Raw genomic sequence first — 20,388 nt, forward strand, 5'->3', positions numbered from 1 at the left:
GGAAGGAGGAAAAGCGGAAAGTTACTCTTGAATTTTCGAGAATGTGTGCGTCGCTAGAGCCCTGCTGCAAAAAAAATCCCTAGGCCAATCACAGGCCGCGGGAAGTTCTTTCGGTAAGTTTTTCCATGGGCCGTGCTTAGACAGCCCCGTGTCACGTGTCTATCCTGTTTAGGAAGGTACGCGGGCCGGGATACGTACCCCCACCACAGCCTCCGTTTTCTGGGCAGGTTCAGATGGACGACTCCACACTGTTGTAGCGTCGCGCTTCACGATTCGCGATCAAGACATCCGTATATCACGAATAAACGTCGTTGCTGTCACCCAGGCAATCTCCCAATTACGGCTCTGTATCATTTATATCGCCAATTAAATCAACACACGACATCTACTCTCGACAATGTCATCGGTCAAAATCTATCCTCCTAAGAAGGGCTCCTCAGCTTCAGAAAGCCCATTGCCCCCACTCATCAAGACACCCTCTGGACTTGCGCTGCTTGAGATGCAAGGAACTGTCAACGTGCCTCATTTCAATCCCGACGAGGAATCCAGCAAAAAGGAGCCCGAGATTTCCATTGGCAAAGTAACATTCCCTGACTATCACCCCGAAACGCAGGAAGAGGGCAGCACGGCCTGGATGAAGCGCGTCTTCCTCTATGTCGGCCAGCATCAGAGACTACAGGGCGAAGTTAAGAAGCTTCCGAAGGCCATGGCTATTATCCGGCGGAGGGGAGGTGCCACTACTGGCGATGAAGGAGAGGCTGAGGAGGAGCTCGAGATTGCTGAGATCGTCAAGTACAAGATCATGTTTGGGAACCGACCAGAGCCCGTTGGTACGGAAAACACATAAGAGACGTCTTCGTTATCGACGGTTCGAGGCCACCGGAGCGATCTTTGAAGAATGACACCCACACCGACGAGGCTAGTCATGATGTGGTGAGAGGGCAATTGTTGCCAAGGACGATAGCGGTTGCGGCGTTCATCCTGTCGTGTTGCTACGATTCCGGACCAGGAGAACTATGACTGGCACGGCAGATCCCTTGCCGTCTATATTTCCGTGACGCTTGTTCATTGCGGCGGCTCCGGTGCCATCATAGCCGGTCATCAAACGTAAGACTGGTATGCCACCTTGGTCAGTCTGTGGCAGATCACCTTTGACTCATGAAGCTCTCAGCAAAGGTCGCCAACCTCACATTCATCCCCGCTACATCTTGGTCAGCGTGATCATCAGGGACGCATCTCTTAAGCTCATGTGTCTTTGCGACAGAATGACAACTACGGCTCACAAATCATACTGCTGCGGTTCGAGGCATTGGTAGGCTGCGGTCAAAGCGACGAATGAGACGCGCATCAGCTTCCCCGGATCTTCGGCAATTGCATCTTTCTGAGCAACATCATTCGAGTGCCGCATTTATCACTGGTTGTTTGAATAAGTCACGTTGGCTCAAGTAGCATCAATGATTCGAACGTGTCGACTTCTTCTGCCTAAGTACCTTGGTTGGCGGTGCTTCATGGTAGTTATTCTCATAATCAGCACCAGTTGTTTGCTTGTTGGATAAGTCACAACAGGTAACTGGCGCTTGGTCTACCAGTCTGCGAATTTCTTGGTCGTTACCCGTCTCATCCATTGGGTTGCGTGCTTGTTGGTCTCCTTTAGAGATGCAAGTCAACACGGATCGCTCTGATCGCAATTTAGTCGGAAGAATGAGACCCTACTTGCATTTAGGCATCTCTCCTTCAGAACCGCATAGTCAAAAGTCCCTGTGTCATCAAGCAATGAGGCGATGAAGGATTTTGGAATGAGACGAACAACCGAACAGAATGTAATTCGCTGCCGCGAGGTTGTGAGGCGACGGCCCGTCGCAACAAACACCTCCAAACATGCGTCGGCAAACAGACAATTTATTCCAAGGCATGATTTTATTGGTCTCGCTATTCGCTTCCGGAAGCATTGCGCAGCAGGCTTAGTCGCCCTGTCAACTTTACTCTGGTTTGAGTTCAATTATGAGGGACTCCGCGGGTTATACAAACCAGGCTGACTGAAGTGGGTATCAACGCTAGTGTTACTATGCCCATTGTCTTCGTCACTGTCGATGAGCTTTCTTCACATCGATGACCAGTTCAATTTCTAACAAACATGCGTTCCAAGCAACCTCATCCCAGTCTGGCACCATCGCCTTCAACAAGTGTCATGGATAGCCTCGGCTCTCGCCGAATGCTCGGCCAAATCAATGGACTTAATAGCGGCCTCGACAATATTCGTAGAGGTCGAGGTTGTTCTGACAGTCAGGGATTCTCCACGCCTCCGCACCGGCCGTGAGGGGACTCTGGAGACTACCCGAGGAGGCTATTAGGATAAATGCTCACAATCCAACTCTAATTTAACCGCAGACAGCCTGATTGAACGGTTCCCCATTCTGCCCCAGCAAAAGATGGAGAAGGTCATGCCAGGGACGATCCCTGAAAGCCGCTAATTGAGAGCACCATTGGTTCTATCCAACCGCGACCACCGCGTCTTTGGTTCTCACCGGAATGAGCTCCTCTTCCAGCGCACTTGTCCCGGTACCCACATCACGGGACTTGACCTTTGAATCCCGAAGCCCTTCTCTCTTCCAACCAACGCCGTGTCACCTAGGCTTGCAGGTCTTGGGACCAAGGCGCCGGTACATGGTCAAGCCGGGTTCCTATCCCTTAGAGGGCGTCACCCCACGGCGGCAGTCCTTGCTAGCTTAGTAGCTCGGCACTGTTGCATTGGATGATCTGGAGATTGCTCTCGTCCGTTCGCCTGGAAATTTGGGGTAATCATGGGGAAACGGAATCGCATCGGGGGCCGGATCTTGCATATATGAATTGCGTCGCCCTCGTTATGGAGTGTTCCTATTGATCTCACCTCGTCCACGCCGGCCTCGGTCTTCCAAGATAGGTCCTCTCGTTTCTCGTTCAAGTTTCATTGTTACCAGACGGTCAAGATGCATATCCAATCACTCACCGTTCCCCTCCTGGCGGCGTCCTTGCCCCTAGCCTCGGCTCAGCTTGACTACTACGCGAAGAAAGCAGGCTTGCTGTACTTTGGTGCTGCAACTGACTCCCCAGGACAGCGCGAGCGCGCTGGTCTGGAGGCATCCTACGAGCAGTACGACGCCATCCTCGATGATATCAACGAGTTTGGCCAAACAACCCCGACAAATGGGCAAAAGGTTGGTGTTGAAATGACAGCTTGTTAGTAAAGGATTCAAGTTAACGTCTCACTCAGTGGCTTTTCACCGAGCCCTCGCCGGGTGTTTTCAACTTCACAGAGGGCGATATCGTGACCTCCATCGCCGAAGAGAACGGCCAGATCCTCCGTTGCCACGCCCTTGTCTGGCACAGCCAGCTCGCCCCCTGGGTTGAGAATACAACATGGACGCCCGAAGAGCTCACCGAGGTGATTGTCAGACACATCCACGAGGTTGCTGGCCACTACAAAGGCAAGTGCTACGCCTGGGACGTCGTCAATGAGGCTCTGAACGAGGACGGCACATATCGCGAGTCCGTTTTCTACAACGTTCTCGGCGAGGAGTACCTTAAGTTGGCCTTCCGCACCGCGGCCGAGGTCGATCCGGCGGCGAAGCTGTACTACAACGACTACAATCTCGAGTCGGTCGGCCCCAAAAGCGAGGGCGCCAAGCGCATCGTGAAGCTGCTCCAGGACGACGGCATCAAGGTTGACGGCATTGGCATGCAAGCTCACCTCGTAGCTGATAGGGCGCCTAGCCTGGACCAGCAAGTCGAGGTCATTCGCAGCTACGCCGAGCTCGGAGTCGAGGTTGCCCTCACAGAGCTGGATGTCCGTGTCGAGCTCCCGGTAAATGAGACAAACCTGGCGTGGCAAAAGGAGGCGTATAAGAACGTAGGTTTACCCAGTCACCCACCCCATCTTCGGATGCATTCAAGACGCTAACTAATTCGTCTATAGTCTACCAGTGCCTGTCTTCAAGTAGCGGCTTGCATTGGCATCACGATCTGGGATTTCTACGACCCCTTCAGCTGGGTTCCCGCCGTCTTCCCGGGTGAAGGTGCTGCCCTTCTCTGGTTCGAGGACTTCAGCAAGCACCCGGCCTATGATGGCGTTCTCGAGGCATTGAAGAACACGACTGCGGCTCCCTGTAGAAGGAGGCGGTCCTTAGGGTCTGGCAAGAGCAAGAAGCTGTTTTAGTTAGTTGTATAGGCGAAGGGGTGTCGGGTGAGCTTTGTAACAAGCGTTATTGTCGAAAGCGTAGCTGGAGCAAGGCAATGAAGGCAAGAGTCGGTTGGGTACGCGATTAGCATAGCGTTCTTGGCATCAGCAATAGCTAACTCCGCCATAATGACAAGCCTTATCGGCTTTGAGAAATCAGAATGCAGTGTTTAGTCTGATGTGGACAATATCCAATAAGAAAACACCTTATTTCAGTCCATGTGGTGGCTTTTCCCCGGCTTTATAGGCGCAAAAGATCGACCTCAAGGGGGTCAGGTTTTCGAGAGAAACTCCACGATGCGATGTACTTTCGAACCATGCGGCACACGCAATGTGCCCCAGGCACGCATTCAACTCAATATGGTAATTTCGATACGACAACCGCGATGCAATTAATTCAGCCCACACTTTGTGGACATTTCAATCACCCGCCTGGGTCAATTGACTCCGATCGCCTTAGTCTTACATCAACAACAAGCCAACAGATCCAGCTCCGTACTGTTAAGTGCCAGCTACTCTTATCATTGTGTCAGAGAGCTCTTGGGCAGGGGCACAAGTTTATTTTTCATGTTTCTTATTTATTTTGTTCATGTAACACCTTCGCGGGCTATGGGAAAAGGACTGCCCCTATGTGCTCTTGGCTCACATCGTCAGACAGTTGAGGGTCCTCTTCAAATAAGGTCTCGGGCCGAAGATGGATCTCGCCGCTCGCACTCCGCATATATAATTGAGCCTTGAAGCCGCGTACTTCGTGGCCGTTAAAGTTCTTTTGTCGTCCACTCACAAATTCAACGTTGAATTGTTGTATCCTCGTCGTCTCCGGTGGTAGGCCCGGATATTTAGGATGTACCCCTGGCGTAACCCGACCGTCCATATTCAATTCCACCCCGTGTTCTATTTCGATGATTCTCCGAGCCAGAGCGCACATGCCGTCCCTATCCCACAAGTTCTCTCGGGGCGCGGCGAGAAGTTTGAGAAGACGCAGGGCCTCTAGTCGGCAACCCAGGTCCCTACACCGCTGTGCGCAGAAGAAGAGCGGCGCGATAAAGCCCATTTCGAAGGCGGGGGCCGTTTTAATTCCTGTGCTGTTTTGTTCGGCGGCGGCTTGCGCTGTCTCCTCGACGACTTTGCGGAAGTCGTCGAGGAAGTCATCGTAGCCCATCTCGGAACGTACGAAGGCGTTGTTCAACCAGATCAGACAGATCCGATATCTCGCTAGAGCGAATGCGCGCGCGAATCCCGAGATTTTGGATGTCGTTTGCCCCCGTCTGGCTTCGAGGTCTGTGAACATGCCGTACCACTTATTTAGTTGGTTTAAGACTGTGTCCTGTTCTTCTAGGAGTTCTGACGGTACTGGAACATCTTTCTTTTGTCCTACGCGATATGTGTCACCGCGGCGGATAGTCTGCAAGGCTTGGTTGAAAACGTCGTCAATCATGGCTTCGGCTTCGGAGAAGGTATTGAACAAGTCCGGTATTGGGCATCTCGAAATGCTCAGATCGAGCATATCCGATGGTCCGCTCCCAAAGAAGAAGGGCAACGCGCTCAATCTTCGAAACAATGGCGTGAGGTATTGCCTCACCCACTTGTACGAGGTAGAGTCGGAGCTGGCGAGTATGGCAGTGCCGTGAGCGCAGTGACGGAGGGCAGTCTCCCGATTGGACTGCAGGAATTCTATGCAAATGAAGAGGAGACAAACCAGCAGCACCAGCCCCTGGTTCTCCATGACGGTCAATTGGTTAATTGCGGCGTTGTAGTGACGCAAAGCGAGGGCGTTATCCTGGATCTGCTCGCTCCCCACGTCAAAGGGGCTACCCTTAGCCCCGGTGACGCCCTCGTACAGCGAGCTGATGGCGAAGATGGAATGCCTCACCGCGGGCTCGTACCGGCTGAATTGAATGACAAGATGCGTCCAGAAGTAAGGGTCGGTGGCGCCGGGCAGGTTCGGCCCAACAATTTCACAAAAGAAGTGCAGCGCCCTGCTCTCCTGTCTGGTGATGCTCGGGAACATGCTCTGGGCCCTGAGCAGCCGGGGCTGATCTAATTCGGCGACTTGGGCCGGGTCCACGTAGCCATCGCATGTACGGCCGGTGCTGGAGCACCGTATACACTCTGGCTTGGCCTCGTCACACTTGACTTTTCGGACCCTGCTCCGGTGGTGGTGATTGTTAATAAGGAATGCAAACCTTGCCGCATGGAAGGGGGGGTATGAATCTATGCGGGGTGCCTACTTGCAGGTAATACAGCCGGTCCTTGTCTTGCGACTGCCTTTGCGGGCCATCCTATGATGTGCGGAAAAGAGAAGACGACGTGCGCGATCTCGCTCCTCGACGACGGAAGCCGATTGAAAACGAGATGTGTTCCTCTTCTAGTTCCTTCCCCTCATTTGACTTAGGCAGCGAGCTGTTTGACGTGAGTCGGGAGCTGAAGGTTGAGGCTAAGCAATGCCAATGTAGTAGTTCTAACAGAAAGTTCCGCGAACCAGTCGACAAGAATGAACCAATCAGCAGAACGCATACAAGACATGCCTGTTCTTGGCGACGTTGCGCACCAACGTAAACGGTGCAAATGGCCCTACTCGGAAGGGTGCGGTGGTATCCTGGAGAGTGCTGGCGCTCCGGCCTCACCTTATCGCAAATAAGGTGAAGGAGAAGAGTGCTGGTGTGGGACTTCCAGGGATAAGTACGAACTCGCCAACGATGTCACCCCTGGAACTTTTGGGGCACAGTAATGAATTTTGAGTGGCAAGATTTCTGACCAGGTTTGGGTATAGGGAGGGTATCGTTCGCCAAGAATGATCGACCAACGAAATAATCTGAATCTTTGTAGGAAGTACGCATTTGGTTGGCAATTTCAGCCCTACCGCTGAAGACTCGTGTTCTCGAAAGGAGGTGGACAAAGGACACGGTTGAGATGCCCTTACCGGCACCGCATGCAGGCGGCGTAGCGAGGTATTTAGCGTAGAATCAGCTGCCAAATGTACCGGCTGCAATGCGAATGAGTGAATTAACTAGATGCAGCAGGTCTCAGAAAATTTGAAATGGCCATCAATCCTCTTTGTGATCTTCTTTCAACGTCTCGATTTTTACCAAGAGGTGATCGCAGGCGAGACAGCCCATAAACTCGTTTGGGGACGATTTTTTATTTGGTTGAGATGTACGGAGTAGATTCAGTTCTTTCGACTGAATAAAGGGTGAGACTCGAAGGACCTGGGACAACAAGAAAGCGAACCGCAAACTTTGACGGCTCTAGACCTCGAGTGCGTTTACACATGTATAATACCTCAAATACCCATCAATATGCAGGCTTAGATAGACACGAGCTCTCTTAAATTTTCGGCGAACAACACCTTTCCGAACGGGCAAGGTACATTTATAAGGGAGTCCGGGTTAGTTGAATTTGAGCTACCAAGCCTGTAGCAGTGATTTGAAGGACTTCCTTGTCCCAACGGCAGGAAAGCAAAGAAATATCGAGTGCTTAGTCGTGTCTGGGACAGTTTCCAGATTATATCGAAAGAGGTATCATTACGTGCTCCTATATAAACCATAAGCTTTTGTTCTCGTTTTATTCTTCCTCCTCATCCTTCCCCCTGAAGATGGTTATGCCGATGCCTCAAGCTGGCCAGGCTTCACGCGTCCCAGACCATCCTTTCCATAGTAGTCCATGGGATACACCCCTTTACCCCAATCATCGCGCACCTCTAGCGCAACCAAGGCCTCGTACGGCGTCAACAGCGGCCGCGGGAAAGCGTAGCCCCAATCGATGCTCAACCGCGGGCACGCGACCTGCACCCAGCACTCGACGTCGCTCATCATGGCTAGCTTGCCCGGGAAGATCTCGCTGAGCAGCAAGTTCACCCACGGAATGCCGCGGTCCTTGAGCCGCTTCTCGATGAGGCCCATGGTGTGCGGGTTCCCCTGGCGGCCGAGCGAGCCCAGGATGAGACCCCACTTCTTGGCCGTCTTGGCCGTCCGGATGGCCGTCCGGCGCAGGTCCTGCATCTCGTCGTGGCCGTACGTCTCGCGCGTCAGCTTGCGCGAGTACGGGTCGTAGCGGTAGGCCGGGATGGTTGGGTTGTGGATCATGATGCTCTCGAGATGGAAGCGGCCGTCGCCGAGGTAGAGGATCATGTCGACCTTGTCGTCGTCGTGGAGCTGCGGGCTCGTGCAGCCGAGGATCTCGCCCTTGCTCAGGGGCGCGATCTGCGGGACGAGGACCTTGAAGCCGGCCTTTTCGAGGGTGCCGCGCACGCCGTGGATGGTGGCGTTGAACTGGATGGTGCCGACGACGGCGACGGTCTTGCCCGAGGCGAAGTTGCGCTCGAGCGAGGCCAAGAGGTGGGAGGTGTCGATGCTGATGTCGACAAAGACGTAGAGGGTCTTGATCTTTGTCACGTCGACGGGGATGAGGCAGCTGTGGGCGTAGTGGACGAGGAGGTCGCAGCCCATGGCGCGGGCGGTGTAGTCGTCGATGCAGCAGGCGCCGTAGGTGACGTCGCCCATGATGAGGGTCTCGATGCCGGGGCAGAACTCGGTGAGGATGTCGGAGATGGTGGTGGCGAAGAGGAGGAGACCCTCGGGCATCTGCAGAGCGACCTTCTTGGCGCCCGAGGAGCGGATGCGATGGATGGTTTTGGGAATCTCGAAGCTGTAGTTGGAGGGGAGGATAGAGATGGCGGACTTGAGTGCCGGATCATTGAGAATCTCAGGGGGTACTTGGTTCAGGAGACGCGGGCCTCTTCTAGGTTGTGCGACTATGAGAGGTGAGAATGAGAATGATTATGCTGTTGCTTCTCATATGAGGCGTCGTGCGTGCTCACCTTGGATGGACTTGCTGTCCTCGATAGACCCGTTGGGGCTTCCATTCTTGGCCGCAGTCTCGGCTGCTGTTCTCCTTCCGACGAAGCGCTTCTTTGGTTGCTTCAAGACTGGCTGAGCCGCAGCCTCCTCCTGGCGATGAGCCTCTTCAATATCGGCGGCGATGCCCAAGTCGGTTTGCGCCCGATCTTCCTCCATGGCTGAGACACTTATTCTGCTTCGGCTTGCACTTCAAGTAGGGGTCCGCTTTACAGCAAATTTGATATTTTTGTGACAGGGGGCTCTCATATGAAGCCAAAAATCATCAGACAAGACGCAGGCTACTTTTAGTACAGGGCTGTCTGTCGTACCGTGAGTAAGTGAGTCTCGTTGAATTTGCCCCGCGATCTGGTGCTGTTGCCCCGCGAAAAATTCAGTTAGAAGAATGATACGATAAGATGGTGGGCTAAAAGGGTACATGCAGGTAGTGAGGTGGCCAAACGTCCTCACGCCTATTGGCTATAGCTCACATGTGGATTCTCACTGGCTTTCAGTGAGCTCATAAGTCTTGAGAACTCTGAGAACTCATTTGAGAACTCATTCTCACATTATGAAACCATTCCACCAGCTAGATATTTCATTTTAGTTCTCATGACTAATCGGTGTTGCGAAAGGTATGTCTGGGTCCAGTCTTTCTCAACTACCTCAAGCAACAGAGGCATATATACATGCCTCGCAGAGCGTTTCGAGGTGTTCAAAGAAAATGGAAATCATTATTCGAAGAGTTCATTGTCCTCGTACGAAAGAAAAGGTATGTTTTCGAAAGTGTCTCTCCACCAATGTCGAATCAACAGCGAAGAGTGTATCAGATCAACAAACATGAAAATGACGGGAGATATCTTGAATATTGCAGCATCCTTGCCTTACCTTACCCCGCTGCATCCCACCATCAGATAAGGTAAGCGGTAGCAGGCCCACCCGTCGACGCAACGAATGATGCCTCCTCTCCCACTCCCGTCCGACGTCCAACCCATCCAAGAAACCATTATAGCTTGCATGAAAGATCGCCAACCTTTCACACCCTACAGTCCTCACGAAAAATCATCCGAACGGCTTCATCTGCTCTGCCACGTGGCCAGCATACTTTCTCCCTCCCTCTCTCCAAGATCAGTCCACACAACCAACCCCTACCCAGGGTTCCCGCGCCTACATTGCATAAGTTTCTCATCCAAATCCAAACATATCCCTCCCCCAAAAGGTTCCATCTCACCGTATCTTCAACAATATGGCGATCGCGGTATGGCTGCCCAACACACCCCCCAAAAAAAGACCACGTGTCTCTGCAGATGACTTACTGATGCGGTCCCCTCTTCCTTTCGGCGTGAACAGGCTGTCGGTCAAATCTGTTCCACGGCCTCTCTGTCCCACAACCTAGAGCAGTGCGTGAGGCTCGTCGCCAAGGCCGCTGTCGGTGGTGCCAAAGTACGTCCCATCTGTCCGTAACAAAGGGGGCGTCGATATCAAAACACTCGTCTTGTTCCTTTCCTCTCTCTCACCGCAATCCCATCCTGCTGCACATGAGACCTGCAATGCAAATGCAGCCTGAAGCACAAAAATGGCTTCATGTCTGCCTCCTGCCCACCCCCACAGCAACACCACCAACACCAACAGGCGCCGCTCACTGTATTCTTCCTAGGTCCTCTTCCTCCCCGAAGCCGCAGATTACATCGCCTCAAGCCCGCAAGAATCCCTCTCCCTAGCTCAACCGCAGTCCCAGTCCCCCTTCGTCCTCGGCCTCCAGGAAGCAGCAAAAACCCACTCCGTCGCCGTGAACGTCGGCATCCACGTCCCCACAACAGACGCCCAGAAGCCGGCCGTAGCCGTAGACGCCACCACTACCACTCCAAAGCTCCTCAACCGTAGCCTCTGGATCAACGCAGACGGCACCATATTCCAAGCCGCAACCTACGACAAGCTCCACCTCTTCGACTACGGCGCCCTCCGAGAAAGCGCAACAGTCCAAGCCGGCCCCTCCCTCACGGCCCCATTCCCCACCCCGGTCGGCCGCGCCGGCAGCCTCATCTGTTTCGACCTCCGCTTCCCCGAACCGGCCCTCGCCCTGACGCACCCGGGACCCAAGAGCCCCTTCCTCCCTGACAACAACGGCGGCCACGGCCCCGCCCAGATCCTCCTCTACCCTTCCGCCTTCACCATCCGGACGGGCCAGGCGCACTGGGAGACCCTCCTCCGGGCCCGCGCCATCGAGACGCAGAGCTGGGTCGTCGCCGCGGCGCAGGTGGGCGCGCACAATCCGAAGCGGAGCAGCTACGGCCACAGCATGGTCGTTGATCCCTGGGGCCGGGTCAAGCTGGAGCTGGGCGGCGTGGACGCCGATGGCAGGGCCGAGGAGGGCGCCGAGGGGGCCATTGGCTTTGTCGATGTGGATTTGGACGAGTGGGCTAAAGTCAGGGAGGGTATGCCGTTGGCTAGACGGACGTGAGTTGTGTTTCTTCCCTATCCTTTCCTTTCTCTCTCTTTCTCGTCATCTTCCCCCCCCCCTCGCCTCCTTCTTACTCACACCGACCTCCATCTCTTACACGCCCACTTGAGGCTCAAAGTTTTCTCCATGTGAATAACACACCCCTTCCCCCTAACCCCTCCCCTGGAGGTGCTGTCATTTTTTCTCTCTGGGCAATGAGCATTCCCGTCCCCCCCCCGTCACCTAGGATGCCGGGCCCCTCTCCCATCGTGTACCAGCGGGATGGTTTAGCTGATGACCTGAGAGCAGCGATGTGTACCCTGAATTCTGAAGGTCCTCCTTGAGGGTGGGCGTGTGAGCTGTCACATTCCCGGAAAGCAGGGTCAAAGCTGGGATCGCAGGTGTATCCGTAGAGTTACTCGTACTCCGTACATACGGAGTACGCAGTACAGATAAAGGTATTACAGTACAGACCGGTATGGAGAGGGCCGCGGGTCTCGGGAGAAGGGAGGGGGAGTCTAGCAAGCCTCGCCGCCGGGGAGAGGCGGGAGGGAGAGAAGAAGAAGCACGGGTGACCGGTACGGGCGAGTCGAGACGAGCCCTGAGTCCCTGACTGTCGGTAACACCGCAGTGCAGGTCCTTGAGGGCTTGAGGCTCTTTGTGGGAAAGGAATGCTGCAGGGATGAGCGTCCCAACCACTCGGCGCGTCTGTGGATATTCTAGAAGGGTAGCCGCAATGTTCCATAGATTGGGGGCGCCGCCGGTCGAAATGATCAATAGAGATTAGTGTGTAGAAAAATTCAAAAAAGAGGTCCTGGGCTGTATGGGAGTATCCGTACGCACTTTGGCACGAGAGACCGCAAAGGTTACCTTGACCTCCACAAGCAAGACAGGGCCCGTGTTTCGCAGGGTAGAAAGATGAGAAGAAAGAGAGAGAATGACAAACCCACCCCGGTGAGACCCTCACCGAGACAACAATCTCCCTTGGGAGATATGATATTCTGAATCGATATGGGCCCCGGTTCCAGCGAAACAGTCAACCTACGGCAGAGGCTAGACCGGGTCCCTTGACGGGCTGGGAGGATCGGTTGCATGCCACCGGCAGTTGGCAGACCGAAAGGCCCAATTTCCCAAGAATCCAAACGCCCATGTTCCCCGGTGACCCGGTGAGTCAACATCCCAGGATGAATTGTGTTTCCCTGTATCTGTACGGAGAGTACAGAGTATCCGTACACTACGGTCGGTACTGTGGTATTCTGGACTCTCGGCCTTTCCAGCGGGGTTTGCCCACATTGCCAATACCCTTAGCTCACCGGGGGAAGAAGGGGAAGGACGAGCCGTCGGCGGCTTGAGTTGGATCCGTCCCAGCCCTTTGCATTTTTGTAGCATTTAACTCCTCGGCGATGGGGGCGAGAACCCCGTCCGGGTAGCGTACTCCGGATTGCCTATGAGTAGCGTACGGATACACACTAGAGCCAAGGAACAAGAGAAGACCCAACGGTTTTTGGGACTGGGGGTTGGTGTGTCTGTCGGTGTGCCTGCCCGCTCCCCATTTCCTGGTGCTGCACTGGTGATCCAGGCCTGGCTTTGTTCGTGTCGTAACTGCTGCGCATGGGTAGTTTCGGTCAAGAAACTCAGGGGTGATGGGTAGACTGTGAAAGTGAGCAATGAGCATTCTCCTCGCGCCGGAGCTGGACCCGTGGTTTGGGTTAATTTTGCCCGGGCACGCGATTTGGGCCCATTGGACGTTAGCAAGGGTTACTGTGTCGGCCCCACGAGAGCGAGAGAGAGAAGGTGAAGAAGGAAAAAGAGGGACGCGCTAGAAGGAAAATCTGAAATTCGAAATAACGTGGTAAAATTAAGAAAGGCAGGAAACGAGATCCGCCTGCTTCAGTTATCCTTAGCTGCCCGGGGGGGGGAGGGAACTTGGGAGGGCGTCAGGGCGTATCCGGACGGCGTAGGTACCTCAGTACGTGGCTCCGTTGGGTTCGTCCAAGTCACCGTGCCATTCCCTCCATGGGTATCCATGCGTGATCCATGCAAGATGGATACCGGTGGAGACGGAGCACACTGACGGCAATGTTTCCCACTGGATGAAGACTTGGTCAGGGATCCGATGACGGTTTGAGGGTGTGTGTTGAGTGAAGAAGGAAAAAGAGGGACCTTCTTCCTCCTTCTTTGCTTCTTCCATTTTCCTCCCCTGTCGGCAGCCCTTGGGGCCTTTCAAATAATGCCTCCGGGGATCCGGGGGCCATGCCCCGGCTACAGTGTCCGCATGGCTTGGTGGGGAGAGAGAAGAGAGGCGAGAGAAATGGCGATTTTTGGCAACGGCTGTCCGTTTGTTGCGGGGACCTTTTGTCGGCGGAGCCTCTCTGATCGGCTTCCTTGAACCTGGGAAGAAGTGAGCAAACCAGGAAAAAGGTCCCAAACCGCGGCCCCGGGAAATTTGGCAGTTTGAGATATGCAGAACCTTGCCACTCGTCTTGGCTCCCCGTGAGATTTTCTGCTTCTCCCGGAGCCCCGTCCCCCCCAAGGAGTCCCAGGCTTTGTGGTCAGGCGGTCTATCAAACAGGGCCAAGGCTTTCACTCACCGAATTGGACCCTCATCATCACGCCTTGCGTCCCCATCAAAAGGAACTTCTCGAAGGACAAGCCCTTGTAAGGATAGAAGGCATGGGGAAGAAATTTTTCCAGAGGTTGGGGACGACGCGCAGGGAAGCCGGGCACGGGGAAGGGAGTATATCGCACCGGTGAGGGAGTTGATGTCCCGGACAGCCTTGAGGCCTGGGCGGTGCAGAAACGGTTGCTGGAGAGAAAGTCGGGATGAAACGTTGGAAGGATGATCTCTGCTTGTCGAAATATCCTGACCCTCTTCACAAGACGGTACCTACCTCTGCCCTATCTCACTCACCTACCTCTCGGTGACGAAGGCAAAGGGGGCGGCGGGGTGGGGGTTTCGCTAACCAGTCGTCTCCAAAGACATCGCGGAGTCAAGTATCGGCGAGACAGAAGAAAGAGACGTAAGGGGACCCGACTACTCGGTCGAGACGTCGCATTTCCCGAAGGGCATGCATCGATATGCGCCCCCGCCCATCTGCGCCTCCTCGGCCCCCTCCCCCTTTCCCCCCGTTTCGCAAGGCGTAGACCAAAGCCAGACGTGGGATGTTGCACGCGTGGGATGTCCAAACCGAACCGAGCCGGGAAACTGGCACACTGGATGAGGCTCTTTTCTCCTTCCTGGGTTAGAGGGGGTGCAAAGAAGGGTGGTTCACGCTGTCTCATCTTGCTGGGCCGTTTCGTTCACGATGTGGCGTGTACTCAGTCGGGTGGTGGTGTGTCTGCCGCGTGATGATGAGGGCTCGGTGAGCTGAGGCGTGGCCCATGATATCCGGAATTGGGTATGAGGGGCCGCCGTCGTCGCTATCTCGTCTTGTTTCCTATGCAATTGCCATGCACTTCAAATTGGAAATCAGTTGCGCATACTCCGTACGGAGTACCCACGGCGGATTTGGATGCGCGGCAACGCAGCACAGCGCAAACACAGCCATTCTTCGGCTACGGCCGAGAAGCGTCGAGGAGACAAGCAAGTGGACGAGAATTTGTTGATGACTCGGCAGCTGGTAAACGGCTATTTTGTGCGCGCCGTACGGGTAGCACCGTAGTGATCCGTTTGGCCCGGGAGGCATATCCGGTACGTCGTAGAGATACCCATATTTGATAACCCGGGGAAGGGGGAAAGCTGCAGCAATGACAATGTAGCCCACCAAACCCGAGTTCGTGTGCCAAATTGCCGGTACGGACAAGGTGGTGTGTACTTTGTATCCGTAGAGGAGGTTTGCCTTCCGAATGTCATTGGTGTGTGTGTGTGGTTCAATCTCGCGCCTTGCAGATGGCCAATGAGAGACTGGGGGAATGGGATGAACTATCTCGTTGGTGGAAAACCAGACGCAGCATGGGCGTGTTTGCTGCATATGCGGGTGTATGTCTTTTGGTGGTTGTTGACATTGGGCCGTTGGACGCTATTTGATGGCTAGTTATTGACACATACAGTTGGTACTTGAATGACAGGATTGTTGGTTTGCGCCGACCCGTCAGTTGTCACAATGACGGCAAAGCCAACGTCCAACCAGCGCGATGGAGACATCTGGTGTGATGCCATGCCCCTTTTCGAGTAGTTCGAGGGGCGCAAACAACGCGGGTTGTCAATCTTGCGTTTGTACGCAAGACGTGGGTTGTTGACTCGTTGGTGATTGATGATGCAGGGGAAGCCAGCAGATAGACAATCCTCGAGTCAAAACAAGATCAATTTTGAAAATTTTGTTCGATGTGAAAGCCAAAAAAGGAGATCGACAGTTAGCCCCCCTTTTGAGTGTCTCACAAGAAAGAAGAAACAAAACGTTCCCCCTTCCTTCCCTGCATTGCAACTACCGGAATAGGTCGGCACCTTCTGCAGGCCGCGCAGTTTAGCCGCATGTTCTCTGCAACCCTCTCTTTCCGCGTCGGGTCGGAGCTGAGGTACTTCCCCAGGTAGGTAGGCTCCTCCTGCTCCTTCACCTTGCGAGTCAAGGTGTGAGTGTGTGGGGCCGTTCGTCCCTTTCCTCTCACCTGGACTTCACCGACCGCTCAGCTTTCTTTCGTCCGAAAAGAAAGTGGATACCCCACCGAGGAGCCCAAAAGGGACATAGCGCGGAGTTCGGTCAATGATAGGCCCGTTTCATCCTCCCTCCGGCCCACCGCGGGCCACTCCCGAACAGCAGCAAAAAGGGAAAGAGAGGGAAAAAAAAAAGAAGGTCCCAGCGCTTTGGTTCCCGGGACGCCGCCGCTGCATTAGCGCCGTGCGAACACACACCCCCCCCCGGCCGATACCTTACAGAGAGCTACAAACGGAAACGCAGTCAGCTCTCACACGCTCCCAAACAGCCTGAACTCACACCACCCCCTTTTTCTTCTTTTCGCTCTAGGGTTTCCACATTTCTTTGGTCTTGACGTTCCCCGGGGCAGGCACGGCACGGCAGGGTGGTGTAAGTGTGTGTGTCTGTTCCTGAAATTTCCCCTATTTCATCTTCCAACAATTTGTTGTAATTTTAGTTCATCAAACCCAAAATTTTAGCACCTTGCCTGATTGCGCAATGGGTTGACCACATCATACGGAGCTGCTGTATTTCGGAACTTCCTATCACTTTTGGCACTTGCGCGTCGTCGCGCAGCGCTTCAGCCAAGGCGCGTGTTCGTCCTCCTCCAAACGCGATTGTTCCTGAAGTAAACCCGTCCCAACGTGTCGCCTCCCCGTGCCACGCGTGACTACAGGATAATGTAATAATGTATGGTGTTTCCAATAATACAGACGTATCCGTAAATACTACGTACATCACACAGCGTCGGACCAGTTCAACGTTACAGAACTGAGCGCATCCGGGAACCATCGTCTCGGGGTCGTTGTGTATGCTCTCGTATACGGTATCTTCCCTACGAATACACTCCCAGTATATTGGTTGGACGACGTACGCGATGCGACAATGATGGCAACCAAGCTACCAGGCAACCTCTATCAGCTGTCACACACCTGGGCACCGGGGCTCCTTTTCGGATGTCCCAAGTGCCAATCTACTACTGCACGCACTTTCGCATCGTACCCAATAAACAAATTCCCATTCCATTCATTCATTCATTCACTCACCCAACCCTTTTCAGCTCTCGCGGCTCTCTTCCAGTCTCGGCACATCGAAATCTCGGGGAACCCTACGGCAGTGCTTCCACAACGTCGCATCCGTATGTTGAACTAGCGATGCCCGCAGAGGACGGTAGTGTCACGATAGCGTCATTGTTGATTTGCCCATACACTACACCCCCCCCCCCCCTTCTTCTCGAATCTCTTCAGGCTCCTATTCCCAGTTCTCTCTCTCCCGCGCCCCGGCCCGTACGCAGCCCGGCTCGTAAAACCCATCTTCCGCGTGAGACCGGAGGAAAGTCTAGAAAGTCTACTCCGTAGAAAAGACAGGGCATCACTCGAGAGTCGTAGTCTCCTAGGCTACACAGTACAAAGCCCGCCCCCAAGATAGGTTTTTTTTAGCAGAAAATCAAAAAAACTCCAACGTCACATCCGAACATGCAAAAGGTCTTGGCAAAGAAAGTGGCAGCACTATTTCCACATGGCCAACATCCCATACAGACCATAAAGAAAACTTACACGGCACCATCCATGCCATCCGAACGAACCCTTTATCCAAACTCTTTCGCGCCAGACTACGCATCCCAGTACGAGTAACCAACTTGCTTTTCGTCGCTTCCTTGAATACTGAATGAATCCTTCACCTGGAAAATTTTTTTTTTTTTTCAGATTTTTTTTCTACTTATCTGATTGATCATCACCTTGTTCATATTACACCCATGTTCGATCCGTCTTCCCCGGCTGCACGCGCACACGCCCGTAACGCACCGCCATGCAAACCACGATCTACGACACAGCTCAAGAAAAGAAAAGCAATGTGGACTGTATCACCACCATCGCCCGTTTTTCTTTTTCTTCTTTTTTTCTTCTTGTCTTTTTTGCTTTGCCTAGCTTGCCATAGTCCGAAAAGACGACTGCTCAAAAAACAAATCACACACCACCACCACTATCATGACCCCCTTGCCTCCCCTCGCTCCTCCTCTCAAAAAAATCAAAAGTCATCCTCGTCTTGTCTCTCGCCATGGTTTATCCCCCGCTAAATCGATTGACGCTGCAGCGCATAAGCGCCCGGCCGGTTCCCCTCTCTCCCTCGACTAGTTCCGCGTTCCTCAAAGGTCTCTGATCAGACAAAAAGGGGGGGGGGGGAACACTAGTACCCAAGGTATCCGTACCCAGACACGCCAGAGGAAGACCAGTCTGTCGTAGGTGTGTGGCGGCAGAAAATGGCAGAGGTAGCCGTCACGGAGCAGGCTCCTTTGCTTTCAAAAAGTCTCATTCGACTCGTCCTGTTCGAGTCGCCGGCAGGCACAACACAACGCACGCGCATACATACATACATATATACCTACCATACATACACACAACGTGTCGTCGGCACGCGTCCGCGTCCCCCGTCGATCATGTAAGTCGTCGTAGTTCGCATGCCCCCGTGATGTGTCGTGCCGCTGCTGCTACCTCATGCGTCTTTGCCCAATTCGTTGTCACGCCCATATAGGCATATGATACCAGTCGGTGGTGACCGAATCACCAACTTTTGACTGAGACCCTTCCTTCGTCTTGGCCGAGCACCCGAGGGGGAGGTGTCTAGGTCTAAAGTGAGAATTCTTTCCTCAAGCATGACGATGGGCGGATGGGCGAGAGTCGTCGCATTCCCCCTTGGCCTAGAACCCCTCTCCCGCATCCCGCATCCCGCATCCGCATCCCGCATCCGAACCCCCCGGCCCCCCGATCTTGTGTGGCTCTCCCCCCTCTCCATTCCCCTCCCCTATAACACTATCCGATCCTCTACTTTGGGTATTCTAGATACTCTACCGTGACTACCTACACCAGACTAAAACCGAACCGCTCTCTCCCTTCCCTCCCGGATAGACGTCCCGTTGTGTGGGTGACTAGCTCTCTCCCTTTGCCCCCTTACGGCACACCAAGTTGGGGGGAGCCCCCCTGCGATGGGGGAAAACCCTCAGCTACCTATCCTTTAGCTTTCTTTTTGCCATGTCTCGCCGTCCATCGCCTATCCCGAATTCTCCTCTTCTTCCTGAACTGAACTGAATTACTCGAGCATCTCACAGAAGTTCTCGAGTCGAGTCGAATGTGTCGAGCCGCATGACATGGCATAGCATAGCATGAGCTTCGAGAGCAACCGCCGCCGCCCTCATACGGGGGGTTAAGGAATGCTCTCGTCCAACAAACACCCCTGTCCGTCTCAGATGCATCCTGCACACACTCACACACATCTGCTAGATCTGGAATGTCTCCACGTCAGATTGGGCACTCGCCTAGGTAGGCAGGATCAGATAGGGCTTCAACTCAAATATCGGTGTGCAATGCAAAACAAAAGAGAGAGGTGATGTAATATGATTTTTAAATGTTTCATTGTTTCGAATTTGGATGTCTCCTTTTCCTATGCGCTGGCGCTGTGTAGCTATCTTGGCTCTTGTAGATGGCAGTACTATACATATGCAGTCTAAAGAGGGCTAAACCCGCGGGGTATCTTCTTTTGTCAATCCCAGAGTCCATCCAAGCCCGCATCGCCCACATATGGACGATCAGCTAGCCATGGAGCCTCCGGTCTCGAGCACACCATGAGAAAGCAGAAAAAAAAAAGAAAATGGGGGAATAATAAAGATGTAGTGGTAGTAAATCCGTCATCGCCATCGCCTTGTTGTTCTGACAAGGGAAAATGAAAAAGTAGGAAAGCGTTGCTGACATATCCTTGGTGCTCTCGCTCAAACCAGGACCGCGAGGTAGCTGGTTGTGCGTAAAAGTCGACCAAACCTAGAGAATACAGGGGGTAGTTGGTACAAACAAAATGAAAGAAAATCAAAAGTCTATATGCGAATCAGTTCTTTTCCCAGTCCAGTTCCCAGATTTTTTGTAGCCCGTCCCAGAATCGCATTGCCCGAAAGGTGAAAGCAAACAGAAATGAAAAAGGAAAATAGAGATGGAAAAAAAGGAAAACAGGCGCTTGAAGCTGCATGTTTCTTTTGTGCCCTTGTCCGAGAAACCCCATGTAAAAGGAAGATTGTCGTCTCACACCCTCGAATTTGACGGTTGAGGCGGCTGCGAGCCATGTGCGTCGAGGATGGTGGTTGCGTTGTCATGCGTTGCTGCCCGACCAAAGTGCCTGCGAAGCACTCACCGACAGTTTGGAATGGATCCGCCGGGGATATTGTGCCGTCGCCGAGTGTCGTGTCGTAGGACGTCGAGGGCCCAGATGAGGTATGTGAGAGCT

The 20,388-nt window shown here is 53.7% G+C and overlaps 8 protein-coding genes across 8 annotated transcripts; 3 read left to right on the forward strand and 5 right to left on the reverse strand.

Moving 5' to 3' along the window:
* Positions 1–397: 397 nt before the first annotated feature.
* On the forward strand, positions 398–847 carry CTAM01_07123 (Ctf8; the record flags this gene model as incomplete). The annotated part of the gene is made up of 1 exon (XM_060523148.1): positions 398–847. The coding sequence occupies one exon, from the start codon at positions 398–400 to the stop codon at positions 845–847; it is 450 nt and encodes a 149-aa protein (XP_060382279.1).
* Positions 848–2,966: 2,119 nt separating this feature from the next.
* CTAM01_07124 (glycosyl hydrolase family 10) lies at positions 2,967–4,192 on the forward strand (the record flags this gene model as incomplete). Its single annotated transcript, XM_060523149.1, has 3 exons — positions 2,967–3,194; positions 3,251–3,886; positions 3,953–4,192. 3 exons carry the CDS (start codon positions 2,967–2,969, stop codon positions 4,190–4,192), a joined length of 1,104 nt encoding a protein of 367 aa, XP_060382280.1.
* Positions 4,193–4,820: 628 nt separating this feature from the next.
* CTAM01_07125 (uncharacterized protein) lies at positions 4,821–6,494 on the reverse strand (the record flags this gene model as incomplete). Its single annotated transcript, XM_060523150.1, has 2 exons — positions 4,821–6,360; positions 6,445–6,494. 2 exons carry the CDS (start codon positions 6,492–6,494, stop codon positions 4,821–4,823), a joined length of 1,590 nt encoding a protein of 529 aa, XP_060382281.1.
* Positions 6,495–7,812: 1,318 nt separating this feature from the next.
* CTAM01_07126 (diphthamide biosynthesis protein 1) lies at positions 7,813–9,228 on the reverse strand (the record flags this gene model as incomplete). The annotated part of the gene is made up of 2 exons (XM_060523151.1): positions 7,813–8,966; positions 9,033–9,228. 2 exons carry the CDS (start codon positions 9,226–9,228, stop codon positions 7,813–7,815), a joined length of 1,350 nt encoding a protein of 449 aa, XP_060382282.1.
* A 1,066-nt stretch (positions 9,229–10,294) lies between these two features.
* On the forward strand, positions 10,295–11,509 carry CTAM01_07127 (carbon-nitrogen hydrolase; the record flags this gene model as incomplete). The annotated part of the gene is made up of 3 exons (XM_060523152.1): positions 10,295–10,306; positions 10,399–10,491; positions 10,706–11,509. 3 exons carry the CDS (start codon positions 10,295–10,297, stop codon positions 11,507–11,509), a joined length of 909 nt encoding a protein of 302 aa, XP_060382283.1.
* Positions 11,510–13,454: 1,945 nt separating this feature from the next.
* On the reverse strand, positions 13,455–14,116 carry CTAM01_07128 (uncharacterized protein; the record flags this gene model as incomplete). The annotated part of the gene is made up of 2 exons (XM_060523153.1): positions 13,455–13,879; positions 14,080–14,116. The coding sequence occupies 2 exons, from the start codon at positions 14,114–14,116 to the stop codon at positions 13,455–13,457; spliced, it is 462 nt and encodes a 153-aa protein (XP_060382284.1).
* An 809-nt stretch (positions 14,117–14,925) lies between these two features.
* On the reverse strand, positions 14,926–15,632 carry CTAM01_07129 (uncharacterized protein; the record flags this gene model as incomplete). Its single annotated transcript, XM_060523154.1, has 2 exons — positions 14,926–15,327; positions 15,537–15,632. 2 exons carry the CDS (start codon positions 15,630–15,632, stop codon positions 14,926–14,928), a joined length of 498 nt encoding a protein of 165 aa, XP_060382285.1.
* A 4,352-nt stretch (positions 15,633–19,984) lies between these two features.
* On the reverse strand, positions 19,985–20,257 carry CTAM01_07130 (uncharacterized protein; the record flags this gene model as incomplete). Its single annotated transcript, XM_060523155.1, has 1 exon — positions 19,985–20,257. The coding sequence occupies one exon, from the start codon at positions 20,255–20,257 to the stop codon at positions 19,985–19,987; it is 273 nt and encodes a 90-aa protein (XP_060382286.1).
* Between the last annotated feature and the right edge of the window lie 131 nt (positions 20,258–20,388).

This window comes from Colletotrichum tamarilloi (genome assembly GCF_030869305.1).
Source record: "Colletotrichum tamarilloi strain Tom-12 chromosome Unknown Scaffold_21.1, whole genome shotgun sequence".
NCBI lineage: Eukaryota > Fungi > Ascomycota > Sordariomycetes > Glomerellales > Glomerellaceae > Colletotrichum > Colletotrichum tamarilloi.